We start from the raw sequence: 27,675 nt of genomic DNA on the forward strand, positions 1-27,675 counted from the left end.
CAAGATTTCAAATTAGTTTTCATTTCCTTCTTCAGTCCTGGCACTTGGTATTTTCCTATTCTTTCTCGTAAGTTTGAATACATTTGGAGTAATTTTTTGTTATTGTCTTATCCAAAATTCTTAGGTGTTTATAACCATTTTTGGGTTCCTAGTCCATTTTCCAACACCAGAAGTCTCTGCTAAACACTTTATATGCATTGTTTCATTTAATCTTCCAACTATACTCTGAGGTAGATGCCATCTTTATCCCCCTGTTTTTTTTGTTATTTGGAAAGATATCCCATGTTTATGGATTAGAAAAATTAATATTGTTAAAATGTCCACACTACCCGAAGCAACGTACAGATTCAATGCCATCTCTGTCAAAGATCCAATGGCATTTTTTACAGAAATAGAAAAAAAATCCTAAAATTCATATGGAACCACAAAAGACCCCTAATAGCTAAAATGTACTCTTCCTGAATCATTTTTTTCTTCTTATGTGTTTTTCAATATCTTGTAATAACCCATAATGGAAAAGAATCTTAAGAATATGTATATATATATATATAAAATATATATATATATGATATATGTATATATGAAACTGAATCTTTATCCCCATTTTACAGTTGAGAAAAGTAGGGCTCAAAGAGGTTGAATAACTCACCTAAAGTTCAGGTGGAAAGAAAGACTGTGCATTAGGTGCCAAAGTCTCGGTAAGTGCATTGAGTAATCGAGGGATTAATAGGATCATGTCTGCTAGGTACAGTCAGATGGCACTTATCTCAGTGGAAACTGAATTTTTATTCAAGAGTGCAGTAGTGGAGTGGGTTAGGGACCTGGTAAAGAGTTAGAGAGTACTATGCGCCCTCTAGAGGAGTATCAGGAAACACTACTTGGATCTGCTTATTGAAGAGGGAATGCTTTATGAATATCACTTTCTAATTGAGTATTGTGGGAAGAATAGGAATTTGTGATGGTGGCGTGATGAGGAGGGATAGATATTACTTGTGTGAAGGAGGTAGAATAGCTCCAGAAAAAAACATGAAAATTTAATCATTCTGTGAATGATTAAATCATTCTGTGAATGATGTTGGTAGATTTTGTTGAAGAATTACTACAAAACTGAGATATGGGGGTATTTTTAGCTCCAAATTGTGTGATCTGAAGGCCTCACCCAGTGTTAAGCATATACCTTTAAAACTTATACCCAAATCTATATATTTTTTTGAAATATACTAAAGAAGAAAACATGCCAATTAAATAACTTAATTGGTATTCTTTTGTCTTTCTGGGTGGCGGCCTGAATTATATCCATTTAAGGTTAATTTGATCATTTTTTAAAAAGTTGAACAATAATGGGAGAGAACAGAAAAGCAGATGAAAAATGAAATTGAGGGACTTCCCTAGTTGCTCTGTGGTTAGGAATCCGCCTGCCAGTGCAGGGGACACAGGTTCAAGCCCTGGTCTGGGAAGAGCCCACATGCCGTGGAACAACTGAGACCATGTGACACAACTACGAGCTCTAGAGCCCGCAAGCCCGTGCACCTAGAGCCTGTGCTCCGCAACAAGAGAAGCCAGCACACCGCAACAAAGAGTAGCCCCCACTCGCCGCAACTAGAGAAAAGCCCATGCGCAGCAATGAAGACCCAACGCAGCCATAAATAAATAAATAAATTTATTTAAAAAAAAAAAAGAAATTGAAAAGCAACAGTGACCTGCTTTGCAGTAACAGCTGATTATTCACACAAGATCTCTATCTGTAGCCAGTTGAGCACTTTTGAGGATAATTAAATTGGCTAAAGCTTTATAAATGAGTTCATTTGAGAAATTAGTTAATTTACTTCAGAACCTTAGCTTCTGTTCTTAGAGACTACTCTAAAGTAGGGAGTTAATTTATTAGCTAAATATGAGGATGTAAATTTTATTTTCCTTGGAGCTACCTAGAACGTTTGCTCTGAAGATTGCAAGGGAGATATTTCATATTTACTGTGCGTGTCTGGCCTGGGTTTCTGATCCCCACAGCCACCTTGAAAGGTAGATGGTATTACTCTATTTTGCATTTGAGAAACCTGATACTCAGAGAGCTTAAATAACCTGCCCCAAATCCCACACCTGGTTAGGTGCTGAGCGAGAGCTAGAACCCAGTCCTGTATTTTGAAATGCATTTATTAATTTCAAATGCCTATGCTTTTTTCACTCAATTATGTTGCCTCCAAAAGACAAGTATCAGTAGTCCTTATAGTCTACACTAACTCTAGACTCTTGGCTTTAGAAGAGGTTTAGTTGGTCTGGTATTTTTCAAAATTATATTTTCCTCTTCTTTTTGGGTCTGTGTGGTTGGTAGTTATTTTTATATATAGAACTCTTTCAAAGTATGCAATTCAGTGGTTCTTAGTATATGTAGAACTCTTTATATATACATATATATATATATATATATATTTTTTTTTTGCATTGGGCCTTAGTTGCTGTGTGTGGGTTTTCTCTAGTTGTGGCGAGCAGGGGCTACTCTTTGTTGCGGTGCACAGGCTTCTCATTGGGGTGGCTTCTCTTGTTGCAGAGCACGGGCTCTAGGCACCTGGGCTTCAGTAGTTGTGGCACATGGGCTCTAGAGTGCAGGATCAGTAGTTGTGGCACACAGGCTTAGTTGCTCCACGGCATGTGGGATCTTCCCGGACCAGGGCTCAAACCTGTGTCCTCTGCATTGGCAGGCAGATTCCTAACCATTGCACCACCAGGGAAGCCCTAGAACTCTTAAATAAATATTTTTGTGTAAAACATTTAAAAATTAGCAAATCTCCTAACAAGACTCAAGGAACTATGTTGTATCCTTGTCTTCCAAGAGTGCTGCTTTTGCTCGATGATATCTTTCTCTAAGTGGAGGGAGATTCAGTGTTGTAGGGAGACTTTCTATCCTGTCTAGACCATATGAGCAAGAAACCTGGCTCTTCTTGAGCAAGAAGATCTCTTATCTCTTGTGCAGGAAGTAAGGATGCAATCTGTGATCAGCACATAAAGCAAAGCTGGCTGACTCCTTGGACATTGAGCCTGACTTACATTAGATGCTCCTCTGATTGTCTGAAGTAAGTGGCCAATGGTGCCATTTTTGTGCTTTAGAAACAGTGTATTCCTTAGATACATGTTTTGGGAACAGGTTAGTGAAGTATATTTAAGAGGCCTCAGCAGACTAAATCTATAATGGAGTTCTGTAGCCTGTGTTTAAAGCACTTATCTTATATTGCAGGTCTCATGGCTTCTCTTAACTTAGGGATTGTGGAGCTGATAATTTTCTATCAAATCTAGACAGGAATCTTTCTTTGGCGTCAGGCAGACCTCATTTACCCCCTGCCTCAGTTTCACAATGAGGAAAATAGGGATAATGATACCAACACATTAGTTTTTTAAGTCCTTTAGTTAGTTATTTAAGTCCTTTGATGTAGGAAAAAAATTATTGTCACATGTCTTATGAAACAGCTAACATGCTACAACAAAGAACAAACTATGCTGATGAGATCCCCATTGGAGAGACAGCTTATTAGAAAGACTGAGCATATGTGCTATTTTTAGGTGTTCAAAAAGCTAGGTGCAAGTTGTTTTCAGTTGAGTGCTTGATGTCTTTATCAAATTACAAATCTCTGTCATTCTTTCCTGGAACCTTTCATTTTGCCCAAGGATTTGTTTTTGGCAGATTTCTATCTGCTTGAAAAAAATGAGTACAGTTTGGTCAGGGGAAGATCTGAGAACTTGGCCCCAACTTGCTTGAAGAGTTTTTTAAGTGATAACTTTCCTTCTTATGACTGCTTTGGTAGGCTGTGGTTGCCTGGGAGGGCTTCAGTGTATCCTCGATGATGCCTCCGGTGAGCCTGCTGGTGGCATAGGGAAAACCCCAGGAGTTACGACAGAAAGAAGTTAAAAAGTTAGATGAGGGGACTTCCCTGGTGGCGCAGTGGTTGAGAGTCCTCCTGCCGATGCAGGGGACAGGGATTCGTGCCCCGGTCTGGGAAGATCCCACATGCTACGGAGTGGCTAGGTCCGTGAGCCATGGCCACCGAGCCTGTGCGTCCGAAGCCTGTGCTCCGCAATGGGAGAGGCCACAACAGTGAGAGGCCCACGTACCGCAAAAAAAAAAAAAAAAAAAAGTTAGATGAGGGAATTTTGGAACCTTTTTTTCCATTTCCCATACCCTCTCCGGGAAATCTCGATGGAGCTTTTCTCTTGACTGTACTAATCTAGTATATGTGTCCACAAGCTTGAAATGCTTTCATCTTACCCTTGTTGGAACTCTGGTCTGTGGGATGGGATTTCTACAGCCCTATACCACATTTGGTAGCAAGAAAACTTGCAAGTTCTGTGTGAGCTTGATTCCTTTGAGTCTCTTTCCTTCTGTAGGGAAACTTTCATGGAATGAGGGCTGTAGGGTAGGGGGGAAATGTGATAATTAGGATTATGATAGAAAGCCCAGGCTGTCATCACAAACTCTCTTTACCTTTGGGTGACAAGCAGCCCACATAGCTTAGGTTTTTTGAAACTCTTGGTTGGGCCACCTATCCTGCTCTGAATTATAATGTAACACCATAGCCTGACCAGTGAAATGGACCCATATGTACAATTTGTGGGTAGTCAGTAAGCATTCTGTCATCATGACCAGAGAGTTCATTTGAAGAAGGCTGTAGCTACCCAACCTTCTTTCAGCTCTTACCTTGGGTATCATCTGCTCCAGCAAGCTTTCCCTAGCTTTCTAAGACTGGATTAGCACCATTTTTCTGTAATCACACAGAGGATTTAAATTATCTGTTAAATCATCATCTCCCTGCACTAGACTGCAGAATAAGAACCATATCTGGGCCTGTCATAGAGAAGATGTTCAATTTTGTTTGGTTTTGGATTTTTTTAAATAAATTTGTTTATTTATTTTTGCCTGCGTTAGGTCTGCGTTAGGTCTTTGTTGCTGCACATGGGCTTTCTCTAGTTCCAGCAGGCGGGGGCTACTCTTCGTTGTGGTGCGTGTGCTTCTCACTGCGGTGGCTTCTCTTGTTGTGGAGTACGGACTCTAGGCACATGGGCCTCAGTAGTTGTGGCTCGCGGGCTCTAGAGCACAGGCTCAGTAGTTGTGGCGAACAAGCTTAGTTGTTCCGCGGCATGTGGGATCTTGCTGGGCCAGGGATTGAACCCCTGTCCCAGGCATTGGCAGGCAGATTCTTAACTAGTGCACCACCAGGGAAGCCCCTCAATATTTGTTTTTAATGAATGACAGATGGAGGTAAGCTCTTTGTAAACATTTGGAACAAGCTTCTTACTCCTTTCATATAGACACAGATGTTTATGTGAGTATAAGAGTGAGTGGATGAGATTCAGTGATTGTAGACCAGAGAGATCATAACACTGGCCGTCTGGTGTTCACTTTATCTACATCTGTAAGTTCCCACGAAGCCTTACGTTTACTGACATGGCTGGCCCTCTACCCCAAGCAGGTTATCCCAGAGGGAGGATTATTTTCTTTTATTTTATTGAAGAGGTAGGATGGCATAGTGAAAAGAATACAGACTTTCACAAAAACAGGTAGACCTGGATTCTAATTCTTGTTCCATCACTTACTAGCTATGTCACCTTTGATGATATTACAAGTCCATTCCAAGTTTGCATTTAATTCATCTATAAAATATTTGTATTTTTCATTTATTCACAAATATGTATTGAACACCTGCTATATGCCAGGTGCTATTCTAGAAATACAGTGGTAAACCAGATAAACAAGATCCCTGCCCTCATGGAGTTACTCTTTAAGGAGAGAGAGAGAGATAATAAATAAGGAAACAATAAATAAATAATTTCAGGTGATAACAAGTGCTTAGAAGAAAAATAAAGTCAGGGGACTTCCCTGGTGGTCCAGTGGCTAAGACTCTGCACTCCCAATGCAGGGGGCCCGGGTTTGATCCCTGGTCAGGGAACTAGATCCCACATGCCGCAACTAAGAGTTTGCATGCTACAACTGAAGGTCCTGCATGCCGCAACTAAAAGATCCCACATGCCGCAACTAAAAAGAACCTGCATGCTGCAACTAAAGATCCCACATGCTGCAACTAAAAGATCCCGCACACGGCAATGAAGATCCCGCATGCCGCAACTAATACCCGGCACAGCCAAGTAAATAAATAAATTTTTTTAAAAAAAATGTCTGATAAGGGGTTAAAGAGTGGCAGAGGAAACAATAGCCAAGACATGGAAACAACCTAAATGTTGATGAATGGCTAATAATAATAAGTAATAATAATAAGTAATAATAATAAGTAATAATAAGATGGGTAAATAAGATGTGGTACATATATACAATATATACAATGGAATACTACTCAGCCATAAAAAAGAACAAAATAATGCCATTTGCAACAACATGGATGCAACTAGAGATTATCATACTAAGTGAAGTAAGTCAGAAGGAGAAAGACATATACCAAATATATATTTCAAACTTATATGTGGAATCTAAAATACGACACAAATGAACCTATCTATGAAACAGAAACAGACTCACAGACATAGAGAACAGACTTGTGGTTACCAAGGGGGATGGGGGGTGGGGGAGGGATGGACTGGCAATTCGGGGTTAGTAGGTGCAAACTGTTACATATAAAATGGATAAGCAACAAGGTCCTACTATATAGCACAGGGAACTATATTCAGTATCCTGGGATAAACCATAATGGAAAAGAATATAAACAAGAATGTATATATGTGTACACCCAGTTATGTGTATAACTGAGGCACTTTTCTGTACATCAGGAATTAACACAACATTGTAAATCAATTATACTTCAATTAAAAAAAGTGGTGGAGGAAGGAGAGCTCTTTTAGACAGGAGATAATATTTGAGAAGAAACCATAATGATGTAGGGTAGTGAGCCATAAGATCTTTCCTCGCAGAGAGAATAGCAAAGACCCTGAGGTAGGAATAAGTTTAGTATGTTTGAGAAGCAGCAAGACTAGTGTGACTGGAGCACAGTAATTAAGTAGTTGAATGGTAGCATATGAGGCCTGAGAGTTGGGTAAGAACCATATCATAAAGGATCTTATAGACTGTAGTAAGAATTTGGAATTTAGATTTTATTCTCTGTTGGAAAACCTTTGGGGGATATTGAGTGACATCATGTGGTTTATGCTTTTAAAAGATTACTTCAGCTGCTTAATGGAAAATAAAACTGTACGGGCATACCTTAGAGGGTTCGGTTCCAGACTACTACAATAAAGTGAATATTGCAATGAAGTTTTTGGTTTCCCAGTACACATAAAAGTTATGTTTACACTATACTGTAGTCTATTAAATGTGCAATAGTATTATGTCTTAAAAAACAATATACAGGGGCTTCCCTGGTGGCACAGTGGTTAAGAATCTGCCTGCCAATGCAGGGGACACGGGTTCAAGCCCTGGTCCTGGAAGATCCCACATGCTGCAGAGCAACTAAGCCCGTGCGCCACAGCTACTGAGCCCATGTGCCACAACTACTGAAGCCTGAGCACCTAGAGCTCGTGCTCCACAACAAGAGAAGCCACTGCAATGAGAAGCCCGTGCACCGCAATGAAGGGTAGCCCCCGCTCGCCGCAACTAGAGAAAGCCTGCATGCAGCAACGAAGACCCAGTGCAGCCAAAAATAAATAAATAAAATAGATACAACATTAAAGAAATAAAAAATGTTAAAAAAAACCACAATGTACATACCTTAATTTTAAAAGTACTTTATTGCTAAAAAATGCTAACCATCGTCTGAGCCTTCAGCAAGTCGTAATCTTTGCTGGTGGAGGGTCTTGCGTTGATGTTGGTGGCTACTGACCAATCAGAGTGATAGTTGCTGAAGGGTGGAGTCACTGCGGCAATTTCTTAAAATAAGACAACAGTGGAGTTTGCCGCATTGATTGACTTTTCCTTTCACTAGCAATTTTTCTGTTGCATGCAGTGCTACTTGACAGCATTTAACCCACAGTAGGACTTCTTTCAGAATTAGAGTCAATCCTCTCAAACTGTGCTGCTGCTTTATCAACCAAGTTTGTGTAATATTCTGAACCTTTGTTGTCATTTCAACAATTCACAGCATCTCCACCAGGAGTAGAGTCCATTTCCAGAAACCATTTTCTTTGCTCATCTGTAAGAAGCAACTCCTCATCCATTAAAGTTTTATCATGAGGTTGTAGCTATTCAGTCACATCTTCAGGCTCCACTTCTAAATCTAGTTCTCTTGCTATTTCCACTATACCTGCAGTTACTTTCTCCATTGAAGTCTTGAACCCCTCAAAGTCATCCGAGAAGGTAGGAATCAGTTTCTTCCAAACTCCTGTTAATATTGATATTTTGACCTCCTCCCATGAATCACGAATGTTCTTAATGGCATCTAGCATAGTGAATCCTTTCCAGGTTTTCAATTTACTTTGCTTAAGTCCATCAGAGGAATCACTGTCTGTGGCAGCTATAGCCTTACAAAATGTATTTCTTAAATAATAAGGTCAAAATGACTCCTTGATCCATGGGCTTCAGAATGGATGTTGTGTCAACAGGCATGAGAACAACATTAATCCCGTACACTTCCATCAGAGCTCCTGGGTGACCAGGTGTATGTATTATCAGTGAGCAGTAATGTTCTGAAATGAATCTTTTTTTTTTCTGAGCAGTAGATCTCAACAGTTGGCTTAAAATATTCAGTAAACCATGTTGTAAACTGATGTGTTGTCATCCAGGCTTTGTTGTTCCATTTGTAGAGCATAGGCAGAGTAGATTTAACATAATTCTTAAGGGCCCTAGGATTTCTGGAATGGTAGACGAGCATTGGCTTCAACTTAAAGCTGCATTAGCCCCTAACAAGAGTATCAGCCTGTCCTTTGAAGCTTTGAAGCCAGACATTGACTTCTCCTCTCTAGCTATGAATGTCCTAGATGGCATCGTCTTCCAATATAAGGCTATTTCACCTACATTGAAAATCTGTTGTTTGGTGTAGCCACCTTCACTAATTATCTTAGCTAGATCTTCTGGTTAACTTGGTGCTTCACCTTGTACTTTGGTGTTATGGAGACGGCTTCTTTCCTTAGACCCCATGAATGAACCTCTGTTAGCTTCAAACATTTCTTCTGCAGCTTCCTCCCCGCTCTCAGCCTTCATAGAATTGAAGAGAGTAAGGGCCTTGCTCTGGCTTAGGCTTTGGCTTAAGGGAATGTTGTGGCTGGTTGATCTTCTATCCAGATCACTAAAACTTTCTCCTTATCAGCAGTAAGCCTGTTTCACTTTCTTATTCGTGTGTTCACTGGATTAGTACTTTTAATTTCCTTTAAGAACTTTTCCTTTGCATTCACAAGTTGGCTGTGGCACAACAGTCCAGCTTTCAGTCTGTCTCACTTCTCGACATGCCTTCCTCACTAAGCTTAATCATTTCTAGCTTTTGATTTCAAGTGAGAAACATGCAACTCTACCTTTCATTTGAACACTTAGAGGCCATTGTAGGATTATTAATTAATTGACCTAATTTCAATATTGTTGTGTCTCAGGGAAGTCCGAGGTAGGGGAGGGCGACCAGTTAGTAAAGCAGTCAGAAGACACACAGCATTTATCTGTTGTTTGCAATCTTAATGGGTGCAGTTCATGGCACCCCCAAAAAATTACAAAAGTCACATCGAAGATTACTGATCACTGATCACCATAACAAATATAATAATAATGAAAAAGTCAGGGCTGGAGATACAAACCTGGGTATCATCAACAAATTAAATGGTATTTAAAGCCAATGTCGGGACTTCCCTGGTGGCGCAGTGGTTAAGAATCCGCCTGCCAATGCAGGGGACACGGGTTCGAGCCCTGGTCCGGGAAGATCCCACATGCCGTGGAGCAGTGAAGCCTGTGCACCACAACTACTGAGCCTGTGCTCTGGAGCCCGTGAGCCACAACTACTGAAGCCCGCGTGCCTAGAGTCCGTGCTCTACAACAAAAGAGGACACTGCAGTGAGAAGCCTGTGCACCGCAGCAAAGAGTAGCCCCTGCTCATCGCAACTAGAGAAAGCCCATGCACAGCAACAAAGACCCAATGAAGCCAAAAATAAATAAATAAAATTAATTAATTAAAGCCAGTGTGAAATCATCTAGGGAGTGTGTGTAGCAGAAGAAGACAAGAGGGCCTAAGTCTGAACCCAGTATTTAGATACCACGAAGCACAGGTGGAACAAACCGAAGTGATTAGGAAAGTATGGCCACTGAAGTAGACAGAAAAATCAGGAAATTAAGATGTCATGGAAGCTGAGTGAGGAAAGTGAATCAAGGAGGGAGTGATCAGTTGTGCCAAATACTACTGAGAAGCTGAGTAAAATGAGAGCTAAGAATTTGGCAAGATGCATTCATGACTTACACCCTTGCTGGAGTGATAGGGACAGAAGCCTCATTAGAGAGAAGGGGAGGAGGAAGAGGAAATGGAGACAGTGAGACAGCTGTTTTAAGAAATTTTGATATGAGATGAGAAGAAAATTAGGACAGAATGAAATATTTCGTATCTACAAAAGAATATGTGTGATAGAAATACTCCCTTGCTTAGCTTATAAAAATGGCATTCTTTTTTTTTTTTAAGATGGATTATATTTTAGCATATGTGTATGCTGATGGGAATGATCTCGAAGAGGAGGAAATTGATGACAGAGAAAAGAAAGCATTCAGCTATTCAATTCAACTATATTTTTCCTAGCTACAATATACTAGTCACTGTGCTGGGCTCTTGGGATGAACAGTGAATAAAACGAAGTCCCTGCCCTTATGAAATTTATCGAGTAGATTAGAGGGAATGTGATCCAGTGTGCAAGTGGGTAGGTTTGCCTTAGATTGGGGGAGAGACAGTTAATCCATTATTACAGACAGAATATGTAACATGTAATGCATGTACATTTGTTAACTTTTTGCCACAAAGATGTTCGCTGCTTCTGTTTTCTCATTGAAATAAGAAGTGAAGCCACCAGCTAAGAGTAAGGAAGGGAGAAGATTATTGAAATTTTAAGGAAGGATGAGAAGATATAAAATCATCTCAGAGGATGTAAGAGTTAATTTACTAGAGGGCTTGCCTGGTGGCTCAGTGGTTAAGAATCTGCCTGCTAATGCAGTGGACACGGGTTCAAGCCCTGGTCCAGGAAGATCCTACGTGCCGCAGAGCAACTAAGCCTCTGTGCCACAGCTACTGAGCCTGCGCTCTAGAGCCCGCAAGCCACAACTACTGAAGCCCACGTGTCTAGAGCCTGTGCTCCGCAACAAGAGAAGCCACCCCAATGAGAAGCCCACGTACTGCAATGAAGAGTAGCCCCCACTCGCAGCAATTAGAGAAAGCCCACGCGCAGCAACGAAGACCCAATGCAACCAAAAATTAAATAAATAAATAAATATAAAAATAAAATAAATAAAATAAGTCTAGCAAATACTGTTATGAGTTTTTTCCACCTGTGTTCAGCTTCTTGGATTCAGGTGTAAAGTAGGCAAAGAGCTGGGATTTATCCAACATTGGAGCTTTGCCAGATGAGTACAAGGGATAGAGTGGTGAGGAAGGCAAAGATGTATATAAGGGAGTAATTATAATGATTGACCACCATAAGCTGTGTAAGTGAGGTCAGCAGGGGAATGAGGATGTGAAAAATCAGTGTAGTGAATGAATCAAGGATCCTGTTAGAATCAGAATTGCTGAATTCAGAGTACCAAATAAGTGAGTTGGAAAAATAGGGGAAGGTGGTGGTCAGAGAATAGGATGTAAGCTCAGTGAGGACAGGGATTTTTGTTTTGTCCACTGCCATATCTCTAGCCCCTAAAATAGTACCTGGTCATATTAAGGGTTCAATATGTGTGTGTTTTATGAATTAATAGGATATTTTAAAATGAGACTTTGGAGATAGTGCAGTTATTGATAATGCCAAGGAATAGGGTATGACAAAATGGTTGAGTGAGGTGGAGCAAAAAATAATCAGAAGTGAGGTCAAGGAAACCTAACATAAGGATGTTGAAATTACTGAGGTAATAAAAGAAGGAATGAAAGAGAGGAAGATAGTTCTAAAGTAGTTTTTTAAAATCTTAATAAATATTTATCAAAGTTATGTGTGCACATCATTTAAAGAGTTTAGCAGTTCAGAGTTTGTCCCTAAAAATTTTAGTCCCCTGTCACCTTCTCCCCATAGTCTTTACGATAAAGGTAATCACATTCTCTTCTTTTAGCTAATTATTTTGCCTTTTACCTTTGTATCTCTAAATAACATGCTTAAGTGGTTACTTTCTGTTTTAGACACTACTTATTGATTCCCTACTATGACAGATGAGGATTTTGCTCCTTCTAATATAGTCATATTGTAATTTTGGAAGATCAGTATTTAGTGTTTGACTATGTAGTTTGACCATGTAAACTGCTGAGCCTTGTGGTCATCTACAATTTTTTTCCTTTGCCACACCATTTTTTCCCTGCAAGGTAATAATCATAGCTTGTCTTTCCTATGCTTAGTTTTCTATGAATTTATTGATTAACCCCAACTTTTTACTGGTTGTCTAATCGTCTCTCAAGATATTTAGACTGCTCAGCTATTCTGTCAATTTCATCTTCCTAAAGAAGTCTCTCCCAGAGTAGTAGTGATTGCCTTCCATGCCTGGTGTGTGTGTAGTTATTCTGTCGTCTCCCTTCGCCATCATGAGGATTTACTTTGCCTCTTTTCTTCAATTTCCTGGAATCCATATTTTCCTTTTTCTTGGTTTACTCCCTTGTTTTTCTGAAAAACATACTAGAGCTTCCTGACAAAATTTGTTTGGGAGCTAAATTTTTTGAGACCTTGCATGCCTGAAAAATCTCTTTATTCTACCCTCATACTTGATTGTTTGACAAGGTATAGAATTCTCAGTTGAAAAGCTGATCCTTAAGAATTTTGAAGGCATTGCTCCATTGTCTTTACCTTCCAGTGTTGTTAAGTCCTAAACTTCTGTAATTACTAATCTTTTGAATCTGATCACCTTTTTCTCTGGAAATTTGTATCATCTTCTCTTTGTCCCAAGTGTTCTGAAATTTCATGATGATGTACTTTCATGTGAATCTGTTTTATCCATGTGAGCCCTCCACTCAGTGAAACCTTTCAACTTGGATATTCATGTCCTTCAGTTTAGGGGAACTTTAAAAAATCATTTTGTTGATGATTCTTATCTATTTTTTTCTGTTTTTTTTTTTCTGGAAACTTACTATTCTGATAATGGATCTCTTAGACTGGTATTCTAATTTTCTTACCTTTTCTCTCATATTTTCCATTTTTTTATCTTTTTGCTCAAATTTTGTGTATGGATGGAGCATGTTGACTATGAGCTTCACTGTAGGGGGTGATATGGTAATGTGGTTGGGCTCTTTCAGGGGAATCTCGTACATCTGTATCTTTAGGTTTTTTCTCTTTCTGCTGGCATTCTAGGAAATGAATGAGGGTCAGGGCAGGGAGGGGAAGTGGGTGTCTCAGAATCCTGTATATATTCTTTTTTAAATCCCCCCTTTGCTCTAAGGTCCATCCCCTCTCCCTACTGCCAGCTGTGATTATGCTTCTTCCCCAGTCCAGATATCCTCTATTTTATTCTCTTCAGCCATCTACCGCGGTGGGACCTGTGCAGTAGTTGGGTTGCACAGAGTAGAAAAGAGGGATCTTTCAAAGGGCCTTTTTATTTTAACCCCTCCCTTCCCAGCTTTCTACTCATATCAATTTCTGAGCCTTTTGGGGAGTCTGGTATAAACTGAGTTGGTTCTCAGTTTTCCTACGACTGACTTAGGAGTCATTGTTTTCAATGTTGTATTCTCTCCCATTTTTCCTGTTTTTGTGCATTTATGCCCATTTAAAATATCCTATTACTATTATTCCATTGATGTTTTGGGAAAGGGAAATATAGTTGTGCCTCTTCAATCTAACAACTCTACTTAAAACTTTCACAGTCTCTAAAGGAGAAGGGTGACAAGGGAGTTCTGTAGCTGACTGCAACGAGGAGGAGTAGGTGATTTTGTCTGTTGTCATGTGCTTCATGTCATGAACTGGGGTAATGGAGTGAGAGAAATGGCCCGGAAATGATAATGAGTAAGGAGTTTACTTACTCTATATCTGGGCCCTTTGGTTGGAGGACAGTATGAAGGACAGAGAAAATGTCCTAAACAATTCCTTCGGTTCTTTTATAATCAAGAGTGATAGACTGTTAGGACCTTAGAATTAGACATCTAATCTAATCTTTTACCCTCCACAAGAATCTGTTCCCATGGAGGTTATGCTAGGCTGTGTTTGAAAACCTCCAATGGGTATTTCTCATGAGCTTCTAGATATCAGAAAGTTTTTTGTAATGTTGAACTCATCACTGCTTCTTTTTTGTTTTGTTTTGTTGGCCACACCATGCGGCATGCGGGATCTTAGTTCCCTGACCAGGGATCAAACCCGTGCCTCCTGTAGTGGAATCACAGAGTCTTAACCACTGGACTGCCAGGAGCACTCATCAGTGCTCCTCTTAAATTTCTACTTTTTGATCATATTCTGTCCTTGAGCAATCAAAACACACGATCTTCCTCTTCCAATGGCAGCCTTTCAGTTATTGGGTCCCCAAGTTCTTCTCTTCTCCTGTTTAAGGATTGCTAGTTCCCATAATTTGCAGACCTGTCAGCATCCCTGTAACTTCCTCTGACCTCTCTGATTTGTCAGTGTCTCTTTCAGAATGTGATGTTCAGAAATGTGGTCTGAACAGTGCAAGTCACAGTGGTATTATTTACATTCTGTGATCTGGAAGTCATTATTATAAGAGATTTATTAATTTTTTATTGAAGTATAATTAATAGACTTACAATATCATATTAGTTTCAGGTTGTACAGCATAATGATTGGTATTTTTATGCATTACAAAATGATCACAGATTTATTAAAGGCAAAGTCTTATAATCATACAGTACTTTACAGTTTTCAAGTATCATACATATTATTTTGAAATACAACCTATCTTCTAGTTTTTCATTAAGTATGATTTAGTTTTCAATAGTAAGATGCCTGACCAAATTTAAATGTAACATGGGTATGTATAAAGAGGACATAGATTCGTTTAGCACCACTATTATTGTTAGGGTGTGTGTGTGTGTGTGTGTGTGTGTGTGTGTGTGTGTGTGTATTTTGGAAGGCAATGTGATGGCAAAGGGGCAGATCACATAGTGTTTCTGAGCCTATTTTTTTGTCTGTAAAATGAGTTTAACTGTATTGATATTTTAGAATTACGTGAATTTAGAATTAAATGAATAAAGTATATGTAAGAGCTTTGTAAATGGTAAAATGCTGTCCAATTTTAAGTTATTTGTCTTTGCCATCAACTTAGAGGTAGCATAGCCTTGGAGAACCAGTTGAACTGACAGTAGCAGGTAGAGTGTAACTGGTTTCTGAACTGGAATCTTTATGGATTGGAATTCTAAAAGTATGTGGTTAGTCAGGCTGTTGCTAAAAAGGTGTTCAGAGACACATCCTTTAATGAATTAACTTGGATTGTTGCATTCTCTTTAACCAGAATGGTTACCTGATTCTGGATTTTTGTGCCTAACTGACTTAACTGAGAATTGCCATACATGCCATACATGGATTATTCCTTTCGAATTAATTCAAGTTTATTTATTTATTTTAATTTATTTTTTAATTGAAATATAGCTGATATAAATAGTATATGTTACAGGTGTGCAATACAGTGATTCACAATTTTTAAAGGTTATACTCTATTTATAGTTATTATAAAATATTTACTATATTCCCCATGTCGTGCAGAAAGAATTCAAGTTTAATTAAATGTGCTGAGCCTCAAAATTATACTTAGGGACTTCCCTGGTGGCGCAGTGGTTAAGACTCCATGCTCCCAATGCAGGGGGCCTGGGTTCAATCCCTGGTCAGGGAGCTAGATCCCACATGCATGCCACAACTAAGGAGCCCGTCTGCCGCAACTGACAGGGCACAACCAAATAAATAAAATATTTAGAAAAAATTATACTTAACATGATTTAATCTTTCCTCATGATTCCCAAAGTGGATTAGAAACTCAGGACTTTAGGGTCACCACCATCATTAATGCCACTGAACCCAGAGCCTAGCTGTAGATAAAGAATTAAGAATAGCTTGACCCTTGTAATCATACAGTTTTATGCCATGAAGGGCTTCAGAGTTGGTACAGCCCTCTCATCTTATAGATGAGGAAACTGAGGCCCAAAGAGGGAATGACTTATCAAAGTCACATGTGGAATTAATAGGAAAAATAAACATATATAATCTTAGAAGTTACTTTTGGGGGGTGATAAAACCTTGATTTTAGTTTCTTTTTTTTTTAACTAGTTAATTGTCTGTTTCTCATATTGTTATAAACTCCCCTCTTTCATAGCCCTCTGCTGATCTTCTTCCGAGCTTTCTGGTTTCTAAGTAAACTACACACTATTTCTATGTCATATACTTCAGGATAAAATTAATATTCAAGGGCTTCCCTGGTGGCACAGTGGTTGAGAATCTGCCTGCCAGTACAGGGGACACAGGTTCGAACCCTGGTCTGGGAAGATCCCACATGCCACGGAGCAACTAGGCCCGTGAGCCACAACTACTGAGCCTGCACGTCTGGAGCCTGTGCCCCGCAACAAGAGAGGCCGTGATAGTGAGAGGCCCGCACACCACAATGAAGAGTGGCCCCCGCCTGCCGCAACTAGAGAAAGCCCTCGCACAGAAACGAAGACCCAACACAGCTAAAAATAAATAAATAAATAAAAATTAATATTCAAGTTACAGGCAGAAAATATGTAAGAGCATACTCTGTGGTCTGAAATGAGGCAATGATGCATTTATCTTGTGGAGTATTTGTGTCTGACATGAAAAAGAATGAAATTATTTAATATAAATTCAGAATAATAAGTTATTTCAAAGCGAAGGTTTGATTTGAGAGAACAAAAAGCTTTTGTTATTTCTCTATTAATGTCAGTGCATTTGGAGATTAAAATTAAATTACAGATATCTAAATCCTGGAAGGGAAGTGACCAGCATTTTTATGTAGAACTCATTTAACAGAAATTAACACATTCTCAGTTAGTTTTTAGTTTCACACAGGAAAGATGAGTAGAATTCTTCTATTTGTTCTATACTGAAGAGGAAAACTTAACGTAGGAAGGTGAATCAACTAAAAATGTTATGACTATAAGTATTGAACCTACATTTTAAAATTATAAATGTAGCATATCACCCTCTAGCCATGCTGTCCAGGACAGCAGCATCTGATTTCTTTCCTTTCAAATATCTCTGTCTTTTCTTCTTTGGAGGCAGCAGGTTCGTTCCCTGCCTCATTGCTTTAGGAAGCTGCCAAATTACCTCTGTGATCCCTGTCCTAACTCCGAACATTCACAATATCTACAAAGGGTACTCAGCTCTGTCAGAAAGTCTGATGTTTCTAAACATCTAAAATTGGATTTTTTTGGACTTCCCTGGTGGTGCAGTGGTTAAGAATCCACTTGCCAATGCAGGGGATACAGGTTTGATCCCTGGTCCGGGAAGATGCCACATGCTGTGGAGCAACTAAGCCCATGCACCACAACTACTGAGCCTGCGCTCTAGAGTCCGCGAGCCACAACTACTGAAGCCTGCACACCTAGAGCCCATGCTCCGAAACAAGAGAAGCCACTGCAATGATAAGCCCGCGCACCACAACGAAGAGTAGCCCCCGTTCACCACAACTAGAGAAAGCCCACTCGCAGCAACGAAGACGCAACGCAGCCAAAAGTTTAAAAAAAAAAAAAAAGGATTTTTTTTTGCTTGTTTAAACAAAAATGTATATTTGTTGAAATATAATTCACATATCATACAATTCACCCATTTGAATGTACAACACACTGGTTTTTAGTATATTCACAAATATGTGTAACCATCATCATACTCAATTTTAGAACATTTTCAACACCTCAAAAAGAAGCCCCAACCATTTCACTATTACTCTCCCCCCCACCCCCACCCCGCACTCCCTGTTCACCTTAAACAACCACTAATCTACTTTCTGTCTCTGTAGATTTACCTGTTCTGGACATTTCATATGATGGAATCATCCAGTATGTGGACTTTCACGTCTGGCTTCTTTTCATTTAGCATGTTTTCAACGTTCATGCAAGTTACAACATCCACTTGTGGCCCTCCATATCTGTGGATTCTACATCCACAGATTCAACCAACCATGGATCAACTATATTCAGAAAAAAATTCTGGAAAATTCTAAAAGCAAAACTTGAATTTGCCAGAGTTCCTTGTATGATTTAGATACTGATTTCTTGTTGATTTTTTTTAATTGAAGTATAATTACTTTACAATGTTGTGTTAGTTTCTGCTGTACAATGAAGTGAATCAGCTATATGTATACCTATATCCCCTTCCTCTTGGACCTCCCTCCCACCCCACCCCCGCTCCGTCCCACCTATCTAGGTTGTCACAGATCACCAAGCTGAGCTTCCTGTGCTTTATAGCATGTTCCACCTAGCTATCTATTTTACACATGGTATTGTATATATGTCAGTCCGGATCTCCCAATTCATCACACCCTCCCCTTCCCCCGCTATGTCCACATGTCCGTTCTCTACATCTGTGTCTCTGTTCCTGCCCTGCAAATAGGTTCATCTGTACCATTTTTCTAGATTCCACATGTATACGTTAATATATGATATTTGTTTTTCTCTTACTGGCTTACTTCCCTCTGTATGACAGACTCTAGGTCCATCCATGTCTCTACAAATGACCCAATTTTGTTCCTTTTTATGGCTGAGTAATATTCCATTGTATATATGTACCACATCTTCTTTATCCATTCATCTGTCATTGGACATTTAGGTTGTTTCCATGTCCTGGCTGTTGTAAATAGAGCTGCAGTGAACATTGTGGTACATGACTCTTTTTGAATTATGGTTTTCTCAGGGTATATGCCCAGTAGTGGGATTGCTGGGTCGTATGGTAGTTCTCTTTTTAGTTTTTTAGGAACTTCCATACTGTTCTCCACAGTGGTGGTATCAATTTACATTCCCACCAACAGTGCAAGAGGGTTCCCTTTTCTCCACACCCTCTCCAGCATTTGTCGTTTGTAGATTTTCCGATGATGGCCATTCTGACCAGCGTGAGGTGATACCTCATTGTAGTTTTGATTTGCATTTCTCTAATAATTATTGATGTTGAGCCCCTTTTCACGTGCCTCTTGGCCATCTGTATGTCTTCTTTGGTGAAATGTCTATTTAGGTCTTCTGCCCATTTTTTAATTGGGTTGTTTTTTTTTTAAGAAGATATTGGGGGTAGGAGTTTATTAATTTATTTATTTACCTTTGCTGTGTTGGGTCTTAGTTTCTGTCCGAGGGCTTTCTCTATTTGTGGCAAGCGGGGGCCACTCTTCATCGCGGTGCACGGGCCTCTCACCATCGCGGCCTCTCTTGTTGCGGAGCACAGGCTCCAGACGCACAGGCTCAGTAGCTGTGGCTCACGGGCCCAGTTGCTCCGCAGCATGTGGGATCCTCCCAGACCAGGGCTCGAACCCGTGTCCCCTGCATTGGCAGGCAGATTCTCAACCACTGCGCCACCAGGGAAGCCCGTTTGTTTGTTTTTTTGACATTGAGCTCCATGAGCTGTTTGTGTATTTTGGAGATTAATCCTTTGTCTGTAGCTTCGTTTTGCAAATATATTCTCCCATTCTGAGGGTTGTCTTTTCATCTTGTTTATGGCTTCTTTTGCTGTGCAAAAGCTTTTAAGTTTAATTAGTCCCATTTGTTTATTTTTGTTTTTATTTTGATTACTCTAGGAGGTGGGTCAAAAAGATCTTGCTGTGGTTTATGTCACAGAGTGTTTTTCCTATGTTTTCCTCTAAGAGGTTTATAGTGTCCGGTCTTACATTTAGGTCTTCAATCTTTGAGTCAACTTTAAACAAGGACAAGGAGGTGACAGGAAGTGTACCAACATTTACTGATGCTTTTGTTTGCCCGTAGCAGGTTGAACTCTGGGGATACAAAGGTAAAAGAGCTCCTTATGAAGCTCGAAGTCTAGATGGGAAAAAAATTGTAATCCAGTTTAGTGATTTGAGGTCAGTAATGGATCAGAAAAGACTTCATCTCTAGATGAGATAATATATTGGCTCTTCCCTTTCTGATCATTGTGACAAGACCAGAATCTTGATTGATGAATGTGTGGTGGGGTGGAAAGAGAGACTAGGGAATGCATTCTTGGCAGTTTACTCTAGCAAATTAACATTAACTATGTGGAGGGAGGATTGTGAGAAAGAAGGCTGAATTAGGTAGGTGGAGTCATATTTTGAAGACGCTTAATGTCATGCTAAGCAATTTGAACTCAATCCTGTGGAGTAATGATCTCCAAAATGGAGTGTTCTCAAAGCCAGAGGGTGTGCAGGATGGAGTTCCAGAGGTAGATATTAGAACATCTATAAATAAATAAATAAATTAGAGTATCTAGTTCTTTTTAATTTTATCTCTTCTTTTAAATCTATTTTTATATGTTATAGAAAGAGCATATTATATCATTTATAGTGATTTGTGTGTTTTGGGGTTTTTTTTATTTTTGGCTGCATTGGGTCATCATTGCTGCATGCGGGCTTTCTCTAGTTGCGGTGAGTGGGGGCTACTCTTTGTTGCGGTGCGTGGGCTTCTCATTGTGGTGGCTTCTCTTGTTGTGGAGCACAGGGTATAGGCGTGTGGGCTTCAGTAGTTGCAGCACACGGGCTCAGTAGTTGTGGCGCACGGGCTTAGTTGCTCCATGGCATGTGGAATCTTCCCGGACCAGGGCTCGAACCCGTGTCCCTGCATTGGCAGACGGATTCTTATCCACTGTGCCACCAGGGAAGTCCCGATTTGTGTGTTTTTAAATAAATATTTTAAGTGGGAATAAGTGGATAAGTGTTTATCTTTTTTTTATTTTTATTTTTTGGTTTGGAGAACACTATTTTAGGGTGTCTTTAAGCAGAAAAATTAAATAAGCAGTGGAAATTGGAGTATGGATTAGAATATGGGAAAACTGCTGTGAGAGAGACCAGTTAAGAGACTGGAAAAGGTCTTCCCTGGTGGCGCAGTGGTTAAGAATCCACCTGTCAATGCAGGGGACACGGGTTCGAGCCCTGGTCCGGGAAGATCCCGCATGCTGCGGAGCAGCTAAGCCCGTGCACCACAGCTACAGAGCCTGCGCTCTAGAGCCCGCAAGCCACAACTGCTGAAGCCCGCGTGCCTAGAGCCCATGCTCTGCAACAAGAGAAGCCACCACAATGAGAAGCCTGCGCACCTCAACAAAGAGTAGCCCCCGCTTGCCGCAACCAGAGAAGGCCCGCACGCAGCAACGAAGACCCAAAACAGCCAAAAATAAATAATTTTTTTAAGTTAAAAAAAAAAAAGACTGGAAAAATATTTTGAGGCCTGAACTAAGACAGTGCAGTGGAAATAAAAGAGGAGGACTTGGGATCAGTGAGATGTGAGGAAGGGGTACTGGGTAGGAAAGAGAAGAGTTCAGCCCTAGGCTATGGCCAGCTTTCTGTCTTCAGATCCTAGATAGTGGTGACACTATAAGCTAAGGAGCAGAGGAAGGATATTTCGTTCTAAGCCTAAGGATTATCACATTTCTTATTTACATACTAAGTTGGTAATTCCTTCCTGCACCTGCTGGTCAAACCTTAGTAAAAACAAAGTGGCAGTTGGCTCTTCGCTGAACACTTTGGGGACTGCAGACTGGGAATCTTTTCTAAGTATTTCAACCAGAATTGAGCATAGTGAGGTCTCCGTTGTAGTTAGCCATCAGTAATTATTAAAGCACCAAACTACTCTTGGGGATTGGATTGGGATTGGACCACATAGGTAATGTAAATTGTGACCATTCACAGTCACACCAAGTAGCTGAATTCATTAGTTCCGTATGGGCAGGGGTGGAGTGTAGGGTGGTGATTTGGATCATAGCCATTGTTTGTGGAAGTGCTGCGTGGGTAAAAGCATGGTAAAAAACTGCCCTGACAGTTTTTTTCCAGGAGAGTAAGTGTGTTTTTCTTTCTCCTCTCTGTAGGAAATTGTTTGCCAGATTGTGTTATTTATAACAATCTGTCATGGAACAGCTTCCAGGAAAAGAAAAGAGGCTAGTCCCCATAGCTCTCCCTACCTCCTACCCCAGCATTACCACCACACACACATACATCCGGTTTTGTTTTTTTCTTCTAGTTTTACTCAATGGTTTTGGCTTGATTGAAAATGTTCTTATAATGACAGATTTCTGGGCTTTGCCATGGCTTGGTAATTGGGTTTTCTAAACTTTATTTGTCTGCTTTAGCCAAGACTAATTGGCAGCAATTTGAATTTTGAATTCCTGGGTATCTTGAATACTAAAGTGCTATCTTCTACTTTCCCTTGAAGACCTTATATGTTTCCACTTGGTGGAAAATGCACACATTTGCTGTCCTTTAGAGCTGTGCTTTTTGCCCTTGACATTGCCCTGGTTCCTCTAGAGGAGCAGGCTTGGGATAAAGCTCACTGAGGACTGTTAGAATAGTGAATAGGGAGGTCTTTGGAGATGCCAGTTGGTCTCTGCAGAAGATGAGGCATACTGTGGTGTTAGAAAAGAACTGGTCGCCCAAAACACAAGGCAGCTGAGGGTTGGTGTGTCCCAGGAACTTTCAAGTTAAGATATACAGTTGCTTCACAGTCCAGACAGTCTATTTTTTTTCATGGTTTGTGGTCACACATGATCAGAAATACTTCTGGCTCTTAACAGTTTTTCCACTTTAGTAGAAGAACATTTGCATTTCTAGAATGGGCTTTTCATTTTTAGAATAAAAATTTAAAAATAGTCATTTAATTTTCTTCCTGTTACAACTTTTATTAAAATGTAAAGAAAAATAGATAGCATTATGAAGATGTAAGGATGATTTCATTTTCCTTTTAGACTTCAGTTTCGTCTTCCAGGATTTCTGGCTTTGGAAATGAAGTACAGTTTGTCAGCAGAGACTTTCCTTTGGAAGTGGAGTTGCAGAGAAGACGGGAATGTGTTTGGTCTCAGTGAGAGTGGTGCATTCTCTGGGAGCAGAGGCAGGAAGAGGGCCTGATGGAATAGCACCTCCATCTGTATCCCAGGCCCTGCCCTTTCAGACTGAAGCCTTTCTTTTCACGCTGAGAACAGATGGCAACCAGACACGGGGGAGGGCTCTGTTCCTTGTGCTCCTTGGGGATTTTGCATTCAGCTTAGCAAAAAGTCATCTAAAAGCAAAGAGGTGAATGAGGCTGCAGACTGTTCACAATTATGCAGGACTTGTTTGACCTTCACTATGCTGACAGATTTATTTTTTGCAGATATTGAATGACAACAGCATTTATTTTCCAAGACAACATTGTCACCACTTGAGAGGCATCTGCATTGGGGTTGTTTTCTTCACTGTGGAGTACACTTAATAATTAAATTTATTGTGGAACAGTCAGCTTGCAGAAATCAGTCATCTTATTAAAGAAAGTTAGAAAAATAGAAAGGATTTTTTTTCTTCAACAAACTGTCATTATCATTATAAAGAAATGAGGCAACTTCTGTACTGCTGTAAGTGACATGTCTTTAGTAAATGGTCCATACTTCCTCCTTTCTAAGCATTGTTAACAAGAAGTAGGATTCTGCAAGATATTTCTTCCTTAGCTTGCATGTATGTGGGCTGATCTGTTAATGTTTGACAGTTCCTGGATGGTGAGCTGCAGACTTAAGGAATTTTTTTTTCCTAAGAAGATGATGTTTATAGGAACTTTTTTTTTTTTTTTAGCTCAGTTAAGATCCAGAAAGAATTAAGAGAGCCTTAAGTAGAAGAGTAGAAAAAAATCCAAATTTGAACTTCTTAAACTTAAGAGGCCTTCAAAAGGAATTGTTTAAGCTACAGACAATGAGTTAGATGTAGAAAAGGAAATGACAGTTCTGGTACAGATTCTGTATTCGGAATAAGAAATTGCAGGCAGTAAGATAAGGCATTCTGATGGTTGAGTCACTTCCTGAGCAAGTATGATTCTTTGCTTTCCTAGAATGTAAGTTGAGATTATCTATATTTTCCCCCAAAGCAGGAATCTTGATTTTAAATTAAAATCTTAGAAAAGTTGGAGCCACTTACAGAAATTTCCATGTAGATATTTACTTTATTCTTAAATCTGGAATAATTTACTCCAGTGTTTTTCAGACTTTTTAAAATAGCAGAACCTGTACTGTTATGAGGATTAAATGAGTGCTTTTATACATACCTGAGGTTGTATTATAATTGTTTATTAGCTAGACTGATTTTCCAAAGAAGGGCACATTATAATATATTCATGTGTTAGTTATTTCCTAGTATTGTAGAAAAGTGACTTTAAGTTTTTTTAAATTAATTTTTATGGTATTATAGTTGCATTACTATGTTGTGTTAGTTTCTACTGTACAGTAAAATGAATCAGCTATACATATACATATATCCCCTCCTTTTTGGATTTCCTTCCCATTTAGGTCACCACATTGCATTAAGTAGAGTTCCCTGTGCTATACAGTATGTTCTCATTAGTTATCTATTTTATACATAGTATCAATAATGTGTATGTATCAATCCTAATCTTCCAATCAAAGTGACTGCTTTAAAATAAAGTATTTCATAACCATATTGAATCATCAAACTTTGCCAAAGTGCTTTTTGAACTGTAAAGGGATGTATAAATTTAAGATCATTAACTCCATCGTCACAGAAATAGACAATGTGGTAGTTTTCATACTCTGTTCCTTAGAGCCCAGGATTCCAGAGGTGCCTCAGGGACAGCAGCAGTAAGGCGTACACAAAGGGGAGGTAGGAATTCCAGACCCTCCCCCAACACAGCTCAATTAGAACGACCCCATTTATTTTACCTGTGCTACTGCTATAAAAAAGGTTTGAGGGCAAGTGTGCAGTTTGTGTTCTTTGAAGACGTTGTAAGTTTATCCTGTGATGATTTGTGTGATCCATTGTCCTTTGTGATATTGACTTTTCCCCTTCTCCATTTGACAGACAGATGTACTGGTCCTGAGCTGTGATCTGATAACAGATGTTGCCTTACATGAGGTAGTGGACCTGTTCAGAGCTCATGATGCATCGCTAGCTATGTTAATGAGAAAAGGTCAAGATGGCTTAGAACCAGTTCCAGGTCAAAAGGGGAAAAAAAAAGCAGGTAAGGAGACTAGAGTTTGATTTATTTGTTTGTTGGGTTCTTATAATTATTATTATCATTCATGCTTTCACTTAAGAAACATTTATTGAGAACTGACTCTACTATGCTAGAGGTTGATGACATAAAGTCAAATAAGACACAGTCCCTGATTTGAAGAGGCTTATAACTATTGATTAGATTCTGTACCATCCAAGAGGCTTTTGTCTGCAGAGAGGAGCACTCAGAACTGTTTGCATTGTGTTTAAAACTCAAATAATTGAATACATATACTAAGAAACCAAAAAATATAATTTAAAATCAATGTTTAAAAATAATTAAAATTTGATTACAAATTAAATTAGATATCTTTAAGCAATTAAAATTATTATTAAAAATTTAGTATGTTTGATTCTAGTAGTGGGTTATTTTTTTTTTAATCTTCAGAGTTATAGTAATCTTACCAGACCAAAAAGAAAAGGAATAATACTCTAGTCCAGCCAGGGTTATAGAATTTGCGTTATTGACTTGTTATTGATTTTTAGTTAAGGCATAGTTCATGATTGCTTTTCCCAGATTATTTCAAACCTGAGTCACTGATTCTATGACTGGGCTACTTTTAATAACTGAACTTATGGGACTTCCCTGGTGGCACAGTGGTTAAGACTCTGCGCTCCCAATGCAGGGGGCCCGGGTTCGATCTCTGGTCAGGGAACTAGATTCCCACATGCATGCCACAACTAAGAGTTCGCATGCCACAACTAAAGAGCCCACGTGCCACAACTAAGGAGCCAGCGAGCAGTAACTGAGGACTCTACATGCTGCAACCAAGACCTGGTGCAACCAAATAGATAAATAGTAAAAAAAAACCAAAACTGAACTTATGACCAAAAAGCTTTGTTAGATCATACTTTTTATATAGATTTTAGTTTTTCCTGGAATGATGTGTTTTTTCCCTGGAGTTTTTCCCTGGAATGATGGGTTCTTTAGGTTTTTCTTTAGGTTTTTTTTCAGAATTATGTAACCCATTGTCCTGTCATTATATATTGACGCAGTCTGTTGCAATTATTAGAAGTTATGTATGGCTTATTAGTATCTGACTATTATTAATAGAGCCACCTAGAATGTTCATTCCTAGGATATGAGTAATGTAGTTTGTACTTTCAGCTCTCTTCTTCAGGGCATTTGGTTAACTTGTAATTTTGGATTATAGCATTGAAACTTCTTTCTAGTTGCTTTTTGTGTTAAAGCAATCACTGGTGCAGATCAATTGTTGAATCCTCTTTCTACCTTGTTATTATGTATGCTTCTCATGTGGATTAGTCCTTCTGTTCTTGACATAGTTTCTACTTCTGTGAGGTCTGGTTTGCTTACTCACAATTCCCTGTATTCAGCCTTTTCTACCTATACAAATAAAAACAACTGTGTATCCATACTTTATAAACGTATGTATATTTTACAAATATTAATGTGTTCTTTTTTTCACACTCCTCTACTTATAACAATTTAAAAAAATCAAATACCCTACTATAGTTACTCTTCTTGGTATTATAACTTTTTATTACATTACATATTAGCCTTTATCTCTTAAGTATCATTATAAATGTGTAGCTTTTCACAATTTTATTTTAAATTAACTGTAACTATTATCTATCTATTCATTTTTAAATGTTTTGATGCTTAGCACAGGGAGATCAGCTCGGTGCTTTGTGACCGCCTGGAGGGGTGGGATAGGGAGAGTGGGAGGGAGGAAGACGCAAGAGGGAAGAGATATGGGAACATATGTATATGTATAACTGATTCACTTTGTTATAAAGCAGAAACTAACATACCATTGTAAAGCAATTATACTCCAATTAAATAAATAAATAAATAAATTATGGTATACCCATTCAATGAGAAAAAAAAAATGTTTTGATGCTTAAGTTGTCACAGCGTGGTTAGTGGAAGTCCCTTTATGTTGGCTCTTCTATTCTCTTTGAAAAGGTATGATGTATACTGGTAACTTGCTGTATGGTTATAGTGTGAGTATGGAGGGCAGGGAAGCAGGAAATGGTACTGGAGAGAATACAGGGATTAGACTAAAGAGTTTGAACTTTATCCCCAAAACAGTGGGGAGTTGTTTGAGGAATTTTAAACAAGAAAATGTCATAATCAGACTTGTGTTATAGATTTTTCATTCTTAACCTGAAATTTTGAACTCCTCAATATCTATATTTTGTTATGTTTGACAGCTAAGTTTCACCTAAATGAGTTTTAAATTCTTACCATGGAATGCTATGCATTTCAGTGATAAGCACTTTTTTAAAAGAATCCTGAATTTCTCATTATGTATTTGGCGTGCCTCTTGGCTGCTCTTATGTGCCAGAACAGCCTGCAGTTCTCTCGTTCTCAGATATGGTTCAATAGTCTAGATCCCTTAGGTCCAAGTTTCCCAAATTGTGTTCTTACTGGTTTATTGGAGAATGCCTAAGGGCTAGATGTTTCAGGAGCCATCGTTCTCCCTGTTGCCACTTCCTTCTCAGATTTG

General features: G+C 39.2%; 1 protein-coding gene across 2 annotated transcripts in view; it reads left to right on the forward strand.

Annotated features, from left to right (window-relative positions):
- Positions 1–27,675, forward strand: part of EIF2B3 (eukaryotic translation initiation factor 2B subunit gamma) — a 170,102-nt gene that overhangs the window by 31,293 nt on the left and 111,134 nt on the right. For both annotated transcript variants that reach the window (XR_011377360.1, XM_030869951.2), the window contains exon 4: positions 25,010–25,169. Coding sequence is in view for 1 of the 2 variants with exons in the window: in XM_030869951.2 (XP_030725811.1) it covers positions 25,010–25,169 (160 nt within the window). In the remaining variant the exon portion in view is untranslated. The remainder of the gene's footprint in view (positions 1–25,009; positions 25,170–27,675) is intronic.

Source organism: Globicephala melas, chromosome 1 (genome assembly GCF_963455315.2).
Source record: "Globicephala melas chromosome 1, mGloMel1.2, whole genome shotgun sequence".
Classification (NCBI taxonomy): Eukaryota; Metazoa; Chordata; class Mammalia; order Artiodactyla; family Delphinidae; genus Globicephala; species Globicephala melas.